The sequence below is a fragment of the Helianthus annuus genome, chromosome 5 (assembly GCF_002127325.2).
Source record: "Helianthus annuus cultivar XRQ/B chromosome 5, HanXRQr2.0-SUNRISE, whole genome shotgun sequence".
NCBI lineage: Eukaryota > Viridiplantae > Streptophyta > Magnoliopsida > Asterales > Asteraceae > Helianthus > Helianthus annuus.
Window position 1 is genome coordinate 142562269 of NC_035437.2, and position 16996 is coordinate 142579264.

Consider the following 16996-nt stretch of genomic DNA (forward strand, 5'->3'; position numbering starts at 1 on the left):
AGCTCTGATACCACTTGTAGGATCGTTATCAGACCCGAACGAGTCGATCAGAAGAGTTTTTATCCAAAACAAGAGGCGGAAACAAATGTTTTGGTGCTATATCAGCCGTATTCACTTTAATCTGTTGTTTTTATTGATCAACAATCCGTTTACAAGCTTGACAACACTTCGGCAGCAATTCGTGGCTCACCGGAAGACAACGCATACAACTAACTTTTGATTTCGCTCCTAAGGACTTATATATAGGCCTAGCTATTCCGCTTGAACATCACTTGACCGGTTCAAGCGGAATCACAAAGTTCAACTCAAGCGAAATCATAGGTTACACTCTCGAGCGGATTCAGCATATTGAGGTTTCGCTTGAAATGACATAGGGTCATTTCATGCGGAATCACCTGCTAAAACCAATTTCTTGGATTTCGTGCCCTATTCTCACTAACTCTAAACAAGACTCGATACAAGACGTAGGCGACAGACGGATGCACCAACATTTAGTTTGCATTCTTATGTGCATCGATGATTCTTGGCCACTTCTTTTTTTGTTAATAAATTAAAAAATCTAAAACCCATCAGATTGTTAGGATCAGAATCATCTAGATAGTCCTAAAAAATTGTCTAGTTTAACCTTGTAAATTATTGATTTTGCACAAAGTCCCTGGCTACGGGAAGAGAGAAGATGCTCTATTGAAGAGAGCATATAATATAACTTTCAAGGTGTGAATGGGGTGGGTGTAGATTTTGGTGGATGGGTTGAATTTAATAACTCTCATTGATGATGGGGTAGGTTATAAGGTGTCGTCCATGGTTGTGATGGATGGTGGTCGTTGGCAGCCGTGACGGTGGATGGACGGTTGTAGGTTGATTAGCGGTGGTGGATACGGTGGTGGTGGGGCTTGGATTGCAGGTTTGAAGTTTGGAACCCTAATTTAGGAAGGAAAGTGAAAGAGGGGTTTATAAGGTGGGAGGAATAAAGGGTAAAAGGACATAATTGCCCTCACATACTAAGCACATGATCATAGTTAACTTAAATTTCTAATATGGTTTGGGGTAAAGGACGAAACATGCAACCGGTTTTCCAAATAAAGAATTGGAACTGTAATTATTGAAGTTAAAGGTCATCCATTACAACCCGTTACAAATATAAAGGACGAAAAGTGTAATTTACCCTTGAATTTATGTTTAACAACCTTAACATCCAAAATCACCCAAACAAATGGATCACTCTTCTATTTCAAGCCTACGAGGAAACCCATAACAAAAAAAAACTCTCTAATTTAACCCAAAACAAAATTTACGTGAGACGAAACTCGAACCTATAACCTTTCATTTAAAATTTTACGAGACTACTCACTACCACTCAACCTTCGTCGGTCACAATATTTTAACTCAAGTTTTACAGTTTAGGTTTCCAATATCAATATGGATAGGAGCTGGCTATAAAGTCAATTTTTTCTACAAAGTGTAAAAAGTAATAAAATACCATGATGTCAACCATAAAACACACTCAAAACCCACAAATAATAAAATGAAGATTACTAAAACGTCATATTTGTGGGTTTTGTGTTGTGTTGTGTTTTGGATGATAAGGTTTTGATTATCGAATGACTAACATTAGCTTGTTTTATGTTGATTATCATTTTGTGTTTTATATTCATAGTTCTACGATGATGCGTTTAAAGTTTTTATAGACTGTTAGGCTTTGAATATTGTTTTAGTGATCTTTACTCTATTATTTATGAGTTTTAAGTATGATTTATGACTAAAATTGTGGTATTTTATAACATTTTATAGGGAAAATATATTTTGTAAGTATACCATAAAGAGTTTACGTCAACCAACCATCTCATTTGATCCCCACGTGTACTAGGATCCTCTAATATGATATCACCCACGTGTCCTTTTGCATGTTTTGTGATCAATTTACGTGTCCCCCAAACCCTACTCCATATCAAACTCTCCTTCCATCTCTCTCTCTCTCACGCCCCCCGCCCCCCCCCCCCCCCCCCTCTCTAACCAAACCCTCACCATGACCGATCGGACCACCGCCGGCCCACTCCAACTCCACCGTCCACCACCATTCCTCCACCGCCTCCGCCACCACTCACTTAACTCAACCCAACTCATGGGCATCATGACCCTCCTCATCTCCGGCGCCATCTTGCTCCTCCTCACCGGCGTCACTATCACCGTCTCCCTCGTGGGCCTCATCTTCTGCACACCCGTTATCATCCTAACTAGTCCCATATGGGTCCCGATTGGTACCCTCTTGTTCGTAGTTGTAGCCGGTTTTCTCTTGGTTTGCGGTTCGGGTGTTGCTACCGTTGCCGCGGTGGCGTGGTTGTATAAATATTTTAGAGGGTTGCACCCGGTCGGGTCCGACCGGGTGGATTACGCGAGGAGCCGGATCGTGGATACCGCGAGTCATATGAAGGATTATGCTAGGGAGTATGGAGGGTATTTACAAAGTAAGGTGAAGGATGCGGCTCCCGGTGCTTGAAGGTGGTGGTGAACCGGTCAAAAAGTTAGTGAACCGGTCGGAAAGTTGATGAACCGGTGGACCGGAGTGTGTGTTTTTCTTTAATCTTTTTTGTTGGTGTAAATGTTTGTCCAAGTGTTTGAACAATTAAATTCCGGTTTTATATGTTATAATGAGTTGTACATCGGGTAATATTGGTGGTAAGTCTAGACAGTTGTCACTAGTATAGATAGTGGCATCATAGTAGACATGGCTAGAAACGGTGGTTTTGTTTAATATTTTTGTTGAGTGGTCTTGGAATTGTCGTTGAAAATTGGTGAACTTTGAAAAAATCGTAACTTAAAATAATGGTGTATTTAGCTCGATCATCAATGTCCAATTTGAGTACGTAATCCTGCTAAAAACCAAACATCACAATACAATTTTGAGTATGTAAACATTGTAGAAGTGGAGAATTTAGACTAAAATTTTTGTGGGTAACGTATTTTATTTTATATAATGTAAATGAAACAAAAATAAAATATGATAATCAATAAAGTCAAAAACATGTGTAATAGATTTATTCAAGTCATTACATCTCTTCTTTTTGTTGGAAATTTTCGTGTAACTTTTAGAAAATAATTTTTACTCAATTTGTCAAACAAACTGAGCGCAGCGGAAAACATGTACACGAGGTTTGGTTCTAAACCGATTCCACCAGTGATCTTATTACAATCAAAATAGGTTAAAATAAAATAAAGAATCGTGACATCCAAAAAGACACCTTGGTTCAACGAACGATCTCGCTAGATGATCGTTGATCACGAAATCATATTTGTTCGTTTGACATGATTTCAAACGTAACCATAATCTAAAGAAGTAAAGTTCAAAGCTCTACTTACCTTTTGCGTAATCGAAGAATAAAGAACTGTGAATTAAATGGGGCTGTTTGGAATTCAATATTGGGATTAATAAAGAGCCAATATTTCTTCCTTGCTTCCTCCGGTCAAACGTTTCTTTGTGAAGCCTCAAAAGAAAAAGCCTTTAATTAACAGTTCTATATATATATACACATAATAGAAATTCCTTATGATAACAATTAGGAACCCATATCGAGAGTCATGGAGAAACATATGAAAAGTCCTTTTTTTATTAAAAGATATGCATGTGTCTTTTATTTTAAAACAAGGATTAAGAATTGTAATCTAATCACAACTCCTTCATAACTATCTCATAATTAAACAATATCTCTCCTTATTATTATTAATTATCTAATAACTAACAATATAGATATACATATTTAATTATCTGATATTAATTATAATTAACAAATTAATCATAATATTAATCTGGCTCTCCGTAATTATTCTAAATAATTACCCGTTTCTTTTATTACGCTTATTATTTCGTGATCCGGTGATTAACGATTAAAACACCGTTAAATGTTCGTTGCCCAAAGTGTAACTCTTTGGGTCGTACCTTGACGGCAACATTGAATTATAATCGACAATTGAACATTATATCCAACAATCTCCCACTTGGTCGATTGACCGATTAAGTTTCAATGTAGACAATAGTGGATGCCTAGCTGCATCATATTGCCCCCGGCATGGTATGACATATTTATGTCAACTAATTCTTTGCACTAATCAGTCCTTTGGTTATGCAAATACTATAGCCTTGGTTATCGACTCATTTATCCCTCTGTATTGAACACTTGTTGAAAATGAGACATGGATCGAATTCATTCTCATATATTATTCAACCATTTCTAATTTCGTTCCTGATTTGTAAGTGGTTTATCAAACTATTACTAGTTCGAGCGTGGCCACGCGTTTAACACCAGTTCAAACCAACGAAAGGCGCCAGAGTGTTCCTCTCCTAAGTATAGAAGCACAGATCCCTTTGGTTACAAACAACTCCCACTAAACTTCAGATCATTCCCAAAACTATCCTTATTACTGCCAGTTACGTACAGCGTTAGATAGAATCAAAGAGCAACCATTCATTTAAGTTAGTTCTAGTATGTACCGCAGGTCTAAGGATACAATGATCGTACCTATTCAAAATGTCTTATGACTAAGATCCATGAAGATCATTTTGAAACGAGTTACGCCCAATATAATTCAACTAATCATATCAGTGAATATGGTTCTCAACACTTTGAGTATCCATTATATGGATCAACCATCTAATTCACAATAGTCTTTTACCAGATTGGTTCTCACGAATCTGATAGACTACGGACATTTTAGAATACAATATTCATAGATACTTAACGTACTAATATTTGAACACAGATATAATAGTTTAAAAGACATTCAACCATTAAATTCAAATAAACATAAAATACTGTTTACAGTTCAAAATGCACCAAATTACTAAATTACAAAATCAGACCCACTGTCTAGCATATCTAAGACCTATACTATCTGCATGCTTCTCGTGTTTCACTTGAGGTATAGGCTTAGTAAACGGGTCCGCTAGATTCTGATCAGTATCAATTTTCTCTACTACGATGTCTCCTCTTTCCAAAACTTCCCGTATGTAGTGGAATTTTCTGAGAATATGCTTCGTGCTGTGATGCGACCTTGGTTCCTTTGCCTGAGCAATTGCACCTGTATTGTCGCAAAATATCTCGATAGGCTTCTGTATGCTTGGTATAACTTCGAGATCAGCAATGAACTTTTTCATCCAAACAGCCTCCTTAGCAGCTTCTGAAGCCGCTATATATTCTGATTCAGTGGTCGACTGGGCCACCACGCTTTGCTTAGAACTCTTCCAAGTTATAGCACCACCATTTAAAGTAAAAACATAGCCTGTCTGAGATCGTGAATCGTCACGATCCGTTTGGAAGCTTGCGTCAGTATAACATTTTACTTTCAGCTCTTCTTCCAAACCGCCAAATATCAGAAACATACCCTTAGTTCTTTTTAAGTACTTTAGGATATTTTTCACAGCAATCCAGTGACTTTTACCAGGATTCTGTTGATATCTGCTAGTCAAGCTCAGAGCAAACGATACGTCCGGTCTAGTACATAACATGGCATACATGATGGAACCGATAGCAGAGGCATATGGAACCTTTTTCATATCCTCTTTATCTTTGTCCAATTTGAGACACTGATTACTATTCAGTACGGTTCCACTTGCCATTGGCAAGAGACCCTTCTTGGAATCTTGCATCGAAAAGCGCCGAATGACCTTATCGATATACGTACTTTGACTAAGTCCAAGTAGCCGCTTAGATCTATCTCTATAAATCTTTATTCCTAGAATATAAGCAGCTTCTCCAAGATCCTTCATTGAGAAACATTTACCAAGCCAGGATTTAACATCCTGCAGCATTGGGATATCGTTTCCAATGAGAAGTATGTCATCTACATACAGGATCAGAAAAGTAATAGAACTCCCACTTGCCTTCTTGTAAACACATGGCTCATCTTCGTTTTTGATAAAACCAAATTGTTTGATTTTCTGATCAAAACGAAGATTCCAGCTTCGAGATGCTTGTTTCAATCCATAAATGGATTTATTCAACTTGCAAACTTTCTTTGGATTCTTAGGATCTACAAAACCTTCAGGCTGCTCCATATAGACATCTTCTGTAAGGTGTCCATTTAGGAACGCGGTTTTGACATCCATTTGCCATATCTCATAGTCATAATACGCGGCTATGGCAAGTAGAATCCTAATAGACTTAAGCATGGCTACTGGCGAGAAGGTTTCCTCATAATCAACTCCTTGAGTTTGAGTAAATCCTTTAGCAACCAACCGAGCCTTATAAGTTTGCACATTTCCATCCATGTCTGTTTTCAACTTGAAAACCCATTTACTTCCTACAGTCCGACATTCGGGAGGAAGTTCAACCAAATCCCAGACTTGGTTGTCATACATGGATTGCATCTCGACGCCCATGGCTTCGAGCCATTTTTCAGATTCGTTACCTGAAATCGCAGCTTTGTAGGTTGAGGGCTCTTCTTGATCTATTATCAAGACGTACCTATCAGGTGAATACCGATTAGGTTCATGACGATCCCTCGTACTTCTGCGGACGCCTAGTGTTACATCAGATTCCTGAATCCTCTCAGGTTCAGGTTCAACAATATTTTGTTGAGAGGCAGATTCGACTATTGGTTGATTAATTTGTGGTTCTCGAATTTCCTCAAGATCCACAAGATTATCTCCAATTCCTCGCGCCATAAGCTCATCCTCTAGGAATGTTCCTCGACGCTTAGTGAAAACTCTATTTTCAGCAGGATTATAGAAATAATAACCAACCGGATATGCATATCCAATGAAAACAACCTTTTCACCGCGAGGATCAAGTTTGTCCGAAGACTCACTGGTAACATAAGCGTTACATCCCCATATGCGAAGGTAAGAGACTTTAGGTGGTTTACCATGCCACATCTCATATGGTGTCTTTTCTACCTTTTTAGTAGGAGCAATATTCACAAGACGTGTAGCAGTTTCAAGAGCATAACTCCAAAAGGAGTGTGGTAAGTTTGTACGACACATCATTGATCGAACCATATCTAATAAGGTTCGATTTCTCCTCTCAGACACACCATTGAGTTGTGGTGTTCCGGGTGGAGTTAGTTGGGATATAATCCCACACTTCTTGAGATGTTCATCAAACTCTTGATTAATGTATTCACCACCTCGATCGGATCGAAGTGCCTTAATCGTTTTCCCTAGTTGATTCTGTACTTCATTTTGGAATTCTTTGAACTTTTCAAAGGTTTCATGTTTAAACTTCATAAGATAAACATATCCATATCTACTATAATCATCAGTAAATGTAACGAAGTATCTTTCCCCGTTCCTTGACATAGTCCTGAATGGACCACATACATCAGTATGTATGAGTCCTAACAGGTCTTTGGCCCTTTCACTAGTTCCGGTAAAAGGGGCCTTAGTCATCTTGCCACTTAGACAACATTCGCATAAATCATAAGTCTCCTGACCCGTGGATTCTAGAATCCCTGCGGTCTGGAGCTTCCTCATGCGATTGATGTTAATATGGCCAAGACGACAATGCCAACGATATGTTTGATTAAAGCTAGTTTTAACACGTTTAGAGGAAAGAGAGCATACTATATTATTTGATCTATTGTTAGAAGTATCTATTTCATAGACACCATTGTGAGGCTTAGCCTCAAAATAGAACACGCCATTTAAAAATGCAGAAATGTTACCATTAACAATATCAAAAGCATAATTAAAACCTTGTTCTCTTAAAGCAGAAACAGAAATAATATTCTTAGTCAAACTAGGAACATAAAAAACATTGTCTAATGTAATAAACAATCCAGAAGGTAATTCAAGAATAAATTCTCCAACTGCCTTCACAGCAACATTCTGCCCGTTCCCAACGTGCAGCTCTAAGTCACCCTGCTTCAGCTTCCTAATCCTTTTTAGTCCCTGCAAATCATTACAAATGTGAAAACCACATCCAGTGTCAAACACCCAAGATTTGCTCGAAAAGGAAAATAGATCAATAACATGTATACCTGAGGATTCTCCAATCTGCAGCTTCTTAAGCTTCAACTCAGCCAGGTACTTGGGACAATTCCTCTTCCAATGCCCGATCTCATCACAGTGAAAACACTTGGCATCTTTATGAGGCTTTGCCTTTGGAGTGGCAACCTTTTTGCCTTTGCCTTTGTCTTGCTTACTCGCCTTGCCTTTTCCTTTGGATTGCTTCTTCTTGGTAATTCTTCCTTCCCTGATCACCAGCACTGGATTGCCCTTAGTTGGGATGTTTGTCTCAGCAGTTTTTAGCATCTGATGCAACTCTGGGATCGTTCTTTCCCACCCATTCATATTATAGTTCATTACGAACTGATGATATGAATTGGGTAGCGAGTTAAGGATCACATCCGTAGCTAACTCATTACTAAGGGGTGCGTTCAGACGCTCCAGTTGATCAACGAAAGACTTCATTTTCAGTACATGAGCACTGACCGAAGTACCTTCCTGCATGCGACATGTAATGAGAGATCTCATCACCTCAAAACGCTCATGACGAGCTTGCTGCTGAAACATGTTTTTCAGCTGCTCACTCATCTCATATGCGCCCAAGTTTTCCAGATTCTTCTGAAGTTCTGGAATCATCATAGCAAGCATAAGACATGTCACATCTTGGGAATCATCAACATGTTTTTCCCATGTCCTACGGGCTGCACCCGTATTAGCAGCAGGTGCTTCGGGAATTGGTCCTTCAAGGACATAAGCCTTTTTCTCCGCCCTGAGAACAATTTTCAGGTTGCGGTACCAATCCATGAAGTTAGAATTATCAAGTTTCGCATTTTCAAGGATGGACTTAAGCGAGAATTTGGTGTTATCAGAATTGTTTGTAGACATCTGTAGAATTTAGAAGAAAATTTTATTAGTAATTTTCATGCATTAACCTAATTCAATTTTGACCCAAGATATACAAAATTTTAGGAATTAGGATGAGATCCCATCTCCCCATAACTCAGTGAATGGACTTAGCACTCTTCACTGGCATAGATTGAAGGGTAGGTGACGATCACCAATTGTGTCAACTACACAATTCTCGGTTTGGGGTCGCATGACGAGTGTTGTCAAGCATTGGTACGTTAACCCCAACTACGCCCACTTTCACAACCGTAGAAGACGAATGCAGGGTAAACACTAACATTTGCTCTCGTGTCGCAAAAGTGATATTTGTCCTCAAATCAGAACTGTAGCCCGGCCCATGTAAGCATGGAAATCGCGGAACTACCCCTAACCAAAACCGTAGGCCTGGATGCAGGGTAAACACTAGCACCAGGGGTTCGGATAGATCAGTTCGGGTGTTCTTAATTCAGGGTGGCGTAGAATATCGATTTTAGTTTGGGTTATATTTTAAAATTACCAGTTCGGGTCGTTTTAAAATACTTGTACGGCCTATGGCATGAACATAGGCTATACAATTCCTTTGTAAAATTCAATTTTACGTTTTAATTTGTGACGATTTGAAACACCTTTCAATCACTCGACCGATTAATTTTAAATACCCTATTTAATCTAAGTTGGTCGTGTCGCAAATTTATTTTAATCAATAACTTTTATTAATTATGGTTTTCAAATTAACTTTTAATTTTTGAAAAACCAATTTTGATTTTTGTATTTTAAAATAAACTGTTTATTTTAATTACCTATCCAATACTTAATAAACCTTTTATTAAAATTGTCGTTTTAATGATCGTGTATTAGTTATTAATTTTATGGCGTAATAAACATCTCATGGCAAAAACGCAAAATAAATAAATAAATAAATATGCAATTCCGGGTTCATAATATGTTCGGTTCGTTCGAGCCCAAGAACGTGAACCGAGCCCATTAAGTGTAGCACAAACCCTTTTGTGCTCCCACTTAATCTTGGATCCAATCCTAAAAAAAAAAACTTCCTTTTTTTTTGTTTGTTTAAATTTCGGATTGGAAAAATTTAATGAGTTCTATTTTTTTTTAATAAAAAAAATATATATCGCTTTCATATTAAAATCATTATTTCAATATTATCGGTTTTATTTTTTGTGTGTAACGCGCGTAGCTCAAAAAATTTATTTAGTACGCGTGTTATATTAAAACCGATTCTAGACCCGGATTTGCATAGTACGATCATTAAGCTAAACGAAATAGGTTAAGGCCAAAAATTATTTTGTCAAAGTGGACTTTGACAAGTGTTCATGTTTGGCCTTAATAAAAATTTGCCTATAACTATTATACATGACAAATTCCTATGCCAAATCTACTCGATTTTAAGCATGCAATCCTATAAATTATTTTATCAAAAATAAACCTACTTTGATTTGTAAAGAAGCTCTGATACCACTGTTGGAAATTTTCGTGTAACTTTTAGAAAATAATTTTTACTCAATTTGTCAAACAAACTGAGCGCAGCGGAAAACATGTACACGAGGTTCGGTTCTAAACCGATTCCACCAGTGATCTTATTACAATCAAAATAGGTTAAAATAAAATAAAGAATCGTGACATCCAAAAAGACACCTTGGTTCAACGAACGATCTCGCTAGATGATCGTTGATCACGAAATCATATTTGTTCGTTTGACATGATTTCAAACGTAACCATAATCTAAAGAAGTAAAGTTCAAAGCTCTGCTTACCTTTTGCGTAATCGAAGAATAAAGAACTATGAATTAAATGGGGCTGTTTGGAATTCAATATTGGGATTGATAAAGAGCCGAATATTTCTTCCTTGCTTCCTCCGGTCAAACGTTTCTTTGTGAAGCCTCAAAAGAAAAAGCCTTTAATTAACAGTTCTATATATATATACACATAATAGAAATTCCTTATGATAACAATTAGGAACCCATATCGAGAGTCATGGAGAAACATATGAAAAGTCCTTTTTTTATTAAAAGATATGCATGTGTCTTTTATTTTAAAACAAGGATTAAGAATTGTAATCTAATCACAACTCCTTCATAACTATCTCATAATTAAACAATATCTCTCCTTATTATTATTAATTATCTAATAACTAACAATATAGATATACATATTTAATTATCTGATATTAATTATAATTAACAAATTAATCATAATATTAATCTGGCTCTCCGTAATTATTCTAAATAATTACCCGTTTCTTTTATTACGCTTATTATTTCGTGATCCGGTGATTAACGATTAAAACACCGTTAAATGTTCGTTGCCCAAAGTGTAACTCTTTGGGTCGTACCTTGACGGCAACATTGAATTATAATCGACAATTGAACATTATATCCAACACTTTTACTTTTTTACCACAAGGCGAAAACACGTGAAAACAAATATTTCACAAGTCATTACATCTCTTCTTTTACTTTTTTACCACCGGGCGGAAACACGCGAAAACAAATATTTCACAACCAAGATTAAACAAACACATAATTTAAAAAGATATTGTATTCAAGTAACAATAAATGAAATGTATTCAAGTAATAATAAATGTCCTAAAATGTATTTAAAAGTTGTTTATCAAAGGAGGGGATTTTCATCAATGTCATGATATATCATTTTAGGCATACTTAGTCACTTGTTTGAGGTTTGCAAGGTTTTTGGTCTATTCACCAATTTTTCATCAAAACCAACTTAGAGTGATTGGTTTATTCACTACCTTTTATCCTAAAGCCAAAAGTCCATAAAATTCTTATGATCTGTTAGTGTTATTTGTTGATACAGATAGTTGATTTTTGTACAAGACTATGATAATAATAGTTATGTCTATGTGATAAGGTTTAGTAGTTTTCTAGCACACTTAAAGTTGAATCAATTATGATGTGGATTTAATATTTTCTCTATCCAAATTAAGACAAGTTAGGAGTTGTTTGACAACTTCTGAACGAGTAAGTGCTTACTAGTAAGAGATCTGATCATTAAGTGCTGAATCAATAAGATATCCAAACCATTAAGAGCCAGTATAATATTTAACCATTCAAAGGCAAATGTCCAACCAATTCAGATAAGAGGTTCTAACCATTCAGACTCAGTATAATATTTAACCATTCAGAGGCAAATGTCTGAACCATTCAAACATTTCCTTGCGAAACAAACAATATGAACAATTAAGTGCTGAACCAGTAAGAGGTCTGAACCATTAAAAACCCATTAAAAGCTGAAACAAACAACCCCTCATTTTTAGAAGGGAAAAGACTTTGCTTTTCAAAGTAGAATCTTTCATTTTTTCTAGTTAACGTTAACTACGCTTAATTGATCAATGCGTTAGTATTTTTTATTCTTACAAATGACAAACGTAATTTCTTTATCCAAACTAAAGGTTATGTTGAAAACTTTATTTCCATCTAATTCCTTTATTTAATAAATCCATTACTAACAAAGGTTTTGCCTCCCCCCCCCCCCTTCCTCCATCTAAGGTGTTTAAAGGTTTTGCCTTTACTAATAGACCAACACCTTATTTTTAGTTTAATTATTTACGGTGATCTTGTGAGAAGAACCAGGGGAGAGTCCAAACGATTCAGTAAACTTCCAATTGTCATTAATAAAGGTATCTAATGAATTGCTATCTTGCAATTGCACTTTTCAAATTATTTTACCGAGTTGACTTCACGGGTCAACATAAAACCAAAAACGATCATCTAAACCGTTGATTTAACGGATTAAGATAAAACCATAAACAACCATCTAAACCGGACCCATTAGTCAGCATGCCCATTTTTCGACCTTGTATGTTACATGATCAGTTTTGGTTTTTAGATTTTTTTTTCTAAATCAATACAATCAAAACTGAAGTGTTGTTTTTTTTTTTTTTTTCCTTTTTTTTTCCATTCTTTCTACAATAGGCTTATTAAAAAGAAAGCCAATTGTTGGGCTGGGTTTTGTTAAAATTTTAAGAAGGCTTTCAAGAAGTCCAAAATCAAGAAGCCTAAAGGCTTAACTCAAATTCCGAGCCCTACACTAATTACCGGTTCATTTTTATTTCATTTTCAGATGTATTATTTTCAAACTTTTAAGTTTCGTTTAATGATTCTAACTTCTAAGCAACCGATAACTTGAATGCGGATAAGAACCAATAACATACCTTCGCCTTCGTATCAGCTTCTCTTGTCTAAGGTAAGCTTACGGAATTAGTCAAGGTAGTCGCTATAAATGGTAGGTTATATAGATTTATGTTTAAAAATGTGTTATGTTGTCATGTCTATTTAAGAGTTATATTTCCACTGAATTTGACATTTTGAGTTCTGTATTGATTTCTCTTTAAGATTATTCTAATATTTCGTTTCCATTCCGCGTTAAATCTCACATCAATGTATCATCATGCAATTAAGACTGAGACTGATCGTAATTTTGGTCAATTTATCTAAAACCGGCCAAATTTGGATTATGACATCACCAACATTAATCATTGAAACTTAGTTAAGAAAGCAAAATGATTAAGAATAATCAAAGTAGATTCAGATTCTTACGACCACAATCGAGTAAAAACCAACAGGAAAAAAGGAAAATGATTAGAATAATAGTATTCATAACGTTGAAGAGATTTGTGTATATATTGTAATTGTCATAGTTTTAAAAAAGTTTTATTCGATAATTTTCTTTTTAGGCAATTGAGCATTGTTCCCATAGGTTCATTTAGTATTTTATTGCATGGCTTAGACAAGCGCTTTAAAGCATAAAATATGTAGGATCTAGATCCCCTAATCAATAAATATTTGTTTATTTAGCACCTTACAATTTGCTATTTTTGTTGCATGGGTGTAAATTCATAGGAGGTGTCGTTCATCTTGGAATTACTTCTACCTAAGAATGCATCACTGTAGAGTTCTCTCATCTAAAACTAATACGCTCAAAACATATTTACGGTATTTGAGGCGGAGTATAATCCTTATGTGTTAGTCTGATGATATCTCTCATGTGCACATAACAACACTGTGAATTCTGAGATTTGTCTAGCATGTCACAAATATCCCCTGGAAGTCAATGTAAACGATGAGTTTGCCTCATCATCATAAACAAACCATGAGTGATTTTGATACCAATCGTAACATCTAGCCCCTCATGCAAACTAATATTTTTTTTTATTCTGCCCACAAGGAGCTCACGACTTTGTTTGTTTACCTGATTGAAGACTTCCCAAACATCACCCATCCTTGAAGTACTCCCAACAAAGCATGTCTAACTATAGAGTTTTCCCATGGTCAAAAACATATTAGGGCCTTAATTTTTTTAAATATAATATATATATATATATAGGGTGGGGCTCATGCGAGAACTCCATTTATTGCGAGAACCGCGAGAACCAATGTGAACACAACCTAAAATAGCTAAAAAAAACCCTAAAAAAACCTAACCCCCCCCCTCCCCAAAAAAAAACCTAAACCCCCCCTCCCCCTCCCCCACCCCCCAAAAACCTAAACCACCCCCCCCCCCACCACCAAGCTAAAATGCTAAAAACTAAACCCCCAAAAAACCTAAAAAAATCTAAAAAAAAAATCAAAAAAAAATCTACAAATTTTTTTTTTTTTAATATTTTTTATGCTCAAATCGCTACTTTTAGTGCCCAAAAAATTTTTTATTTTTTTTAAATTTTTAATTTTTTTTTTTGGCTTCGAAAAGTAGCGATTTTTATATAAAAAGTATTAAAAAAATTGTGTGATTTTTAGCTATTTTTAGGCATTTTTGGTTGTGTTCACATTGGTTCTCGCAGTTCTCGCAATAAGAGGTGGTTCTCGCATGATCTTCTCCCTATATATATATATATATATATGCGCTGAATCGAAAGAAAGCATTATAAAGTGCTTGGCCTAGTGGTTGATATGTTGCTTTGATAACTAGAGGTTACATGTTCTAATCCTTGGATCCTCCAATTAGTTGAATTTTTGGATTTTTTTTTTTCATTGTTAGTTGTTCACTAAACGCAAATAACATCAGTGACCTAGCTTTGTTAGAGTTGTATTAAATTCAAATGGTATTGTCATTCAATTTCTAGAACAAGGTATTAGTTTTAATTCATTTTTAAGGTTATTTTTTGCATATTCTTTTAAAAAAAGATAAAATTTTAGAGGCCTGTGTTTTATATTCCCCCACTCTTCACATAAGATCTATATCATCATCACCCATTTCATCTCCATCAAGGGGGTAGTGTTCCCACTTCCCCTTTTTCCTCCTATTCCCTCCAATCATAACCATACAATACTCAGCCAAAGCTCAGGGAGATGGGGGAGATTTCACCGATTCCCCCAAATGCCGAATGACGGGGTGGTATTCCTCTTCGACGCCGATGCCACATGGGATTCCTCCGAACCCAACACCCCTTAGCCTTATTACCCATATACGTTTATGCAGAATTATGCATTTCTATGATGATGTTGAGTCCAACGTTTTTTATGTTGTTAGACTAAAGATACTATCTTTGTTAATGACTTTGGTCTTTACTCTTTACCCAAACTTATTATGACCTAACCTGATCTATTCGTTTTATCAAGTTTAGTAACACTAAAGTGCTTCACTTTTAGAGTTTGCTTTAGGCTTACAAAAAATTAACCCGGTCCTACTAACACAATACAACTTATATGACTTCACTGTTCATCGCTCGTCGTAATCACGTCCATGGCTTTCATTGGGGTTAACAGTAGACTGAAAGCTACATGAGATTTTAATAAGTGAAAAAAACAATAAATGAGAATTAATAGCAAGCGTTGACTGCAACTGCATATGGCTGCTTGCCTGCTTCATGCAACATAAAGTCTTCTTTCCACAAGGGGTCAGTTTGTGGTTTTGATCATTTGATTTAAAAGGGAAATTGGCGTGTAATAATCTCACCTAAATCTTATTGGCCATTAATAATTCCATCTTAGAATATTCCCTCCACCAGTCTCATATTTCACCTATTTTTCCTACAATAGTCTCCTGTTAAAAAAAAACTTAACGAAGTTAAGCTTTTTTCCAAATTACAAACAAATTTTTTAGGGCTTTTGATTAGAACGACGATACGTGTCCATTGATGTAAAACTTACCTCGAAAAGGTGGTCCAAACGATGAAAACGACGCTTCAATTCGGTTGTTTAAATTTCCAATTAACCAAAATCAAGTCACTTGGAGCACCATTTAGAAGTAGGTTTTACATCAATGGACTCGTATCATCGTTCTGATCAAAAGCCCTAAAAAATCTGTTTGTAATTTGGAAAAAACTTAACTCCTTTAAGTTTTTTTTTTATGGGGGACTATTGTAGAAAAAATAGGTGAAAGATGGGACTGGTGGGAGGAATATTCTGAGATGGAATTATTAATAGCCAATAAGGTCTATGTGAGATTATTACAGGCCAATTCCCCAATTTAAAAACCTTTTGATTTCTGTTTTAGTGGTTTATATCTTTCCTCATACATTAACCACACATATCGTTTTATAAAATAAAAATAATAAATTATTGTTTCTCAATGTGTAAGGTTTATATACTAAGTTTGTATAAAACAAGTAGTTATCCAACTTAAATTAATTAATTAAAATGTTTTCTTCTATCTCCACTTATACTTTTTTTATAAAATTATATTAATTATACATCCAAATTAGGTATACCTTTTCGTTTATAAAATTAACATATAACCATCTAGAAATTTATATATTGGTGATTCATTATACCATATCCTTAATCTCTAATCAATTTTAAGGGGAGAAAAAATCATACCGAATACTTTCTTGGCGGTATCGATGAAGGGCGGTTTTCCCGTTCCTAGCCGCATGCCACGTCCTCTTCCTTGACACACCTTTATTCTTACTTTATTCATTGTTGATTTGTCACACTACTAGAAAATTGGGCAATTGTGACCAAAATTTGCTACCGAAAAAAATGGTAGCACATTTAGCCACCAATTTGCCACGGAAATGAAAATAAGTGTATTTATCATGATATAGTAGCAAAGTGGTTGCAATTTTTGCCACCTTTTTATCTTTGGTGGCAATTTATGGGAAAAATACGCAAAAGCATGAAAAATAAAAAGGGATCTGTTAATTGTGACCATCTTATTGGTAACAATACAAAAATTCAAATAAACCGATTATTTTTTT

At 35.6% G+C, this 16996-nt stretch overlaps 1 protein-coding gene across 1 annotated transcript; it reads left to right on the forward strand.

Annotated features, from left to right (window-relative positions):
- The first annotated feature begins 1996 nt into the window (after positions 1-1996).
- On the forward strand, positions 1997-2660 carry LOC110941552 (oleosin G). Its single transcript, XM_022183191.2, has one exon. The coding sequence runs from the start codon at positions 2027-2029 to the stop codon at positions 2495-2497; it is 471 nt and encodes a 156-aa protein (XP_022038883.1). The 5' UTR covers positions 1997-2026; the 3' UTR covers positions 2498-2660.
- Positions 2661-16996: the final 14336 nt, after the last annotated feature.

Excerpts from the sequence above, each read along its gene's own strand:
- LOC110941552 (XM_022183191.2), top strand. The coding sequence starts at position 2,027 with ATGACCGATCGGACCACCGCCGGCCCACTCCAACTCCACCGTCCACCA.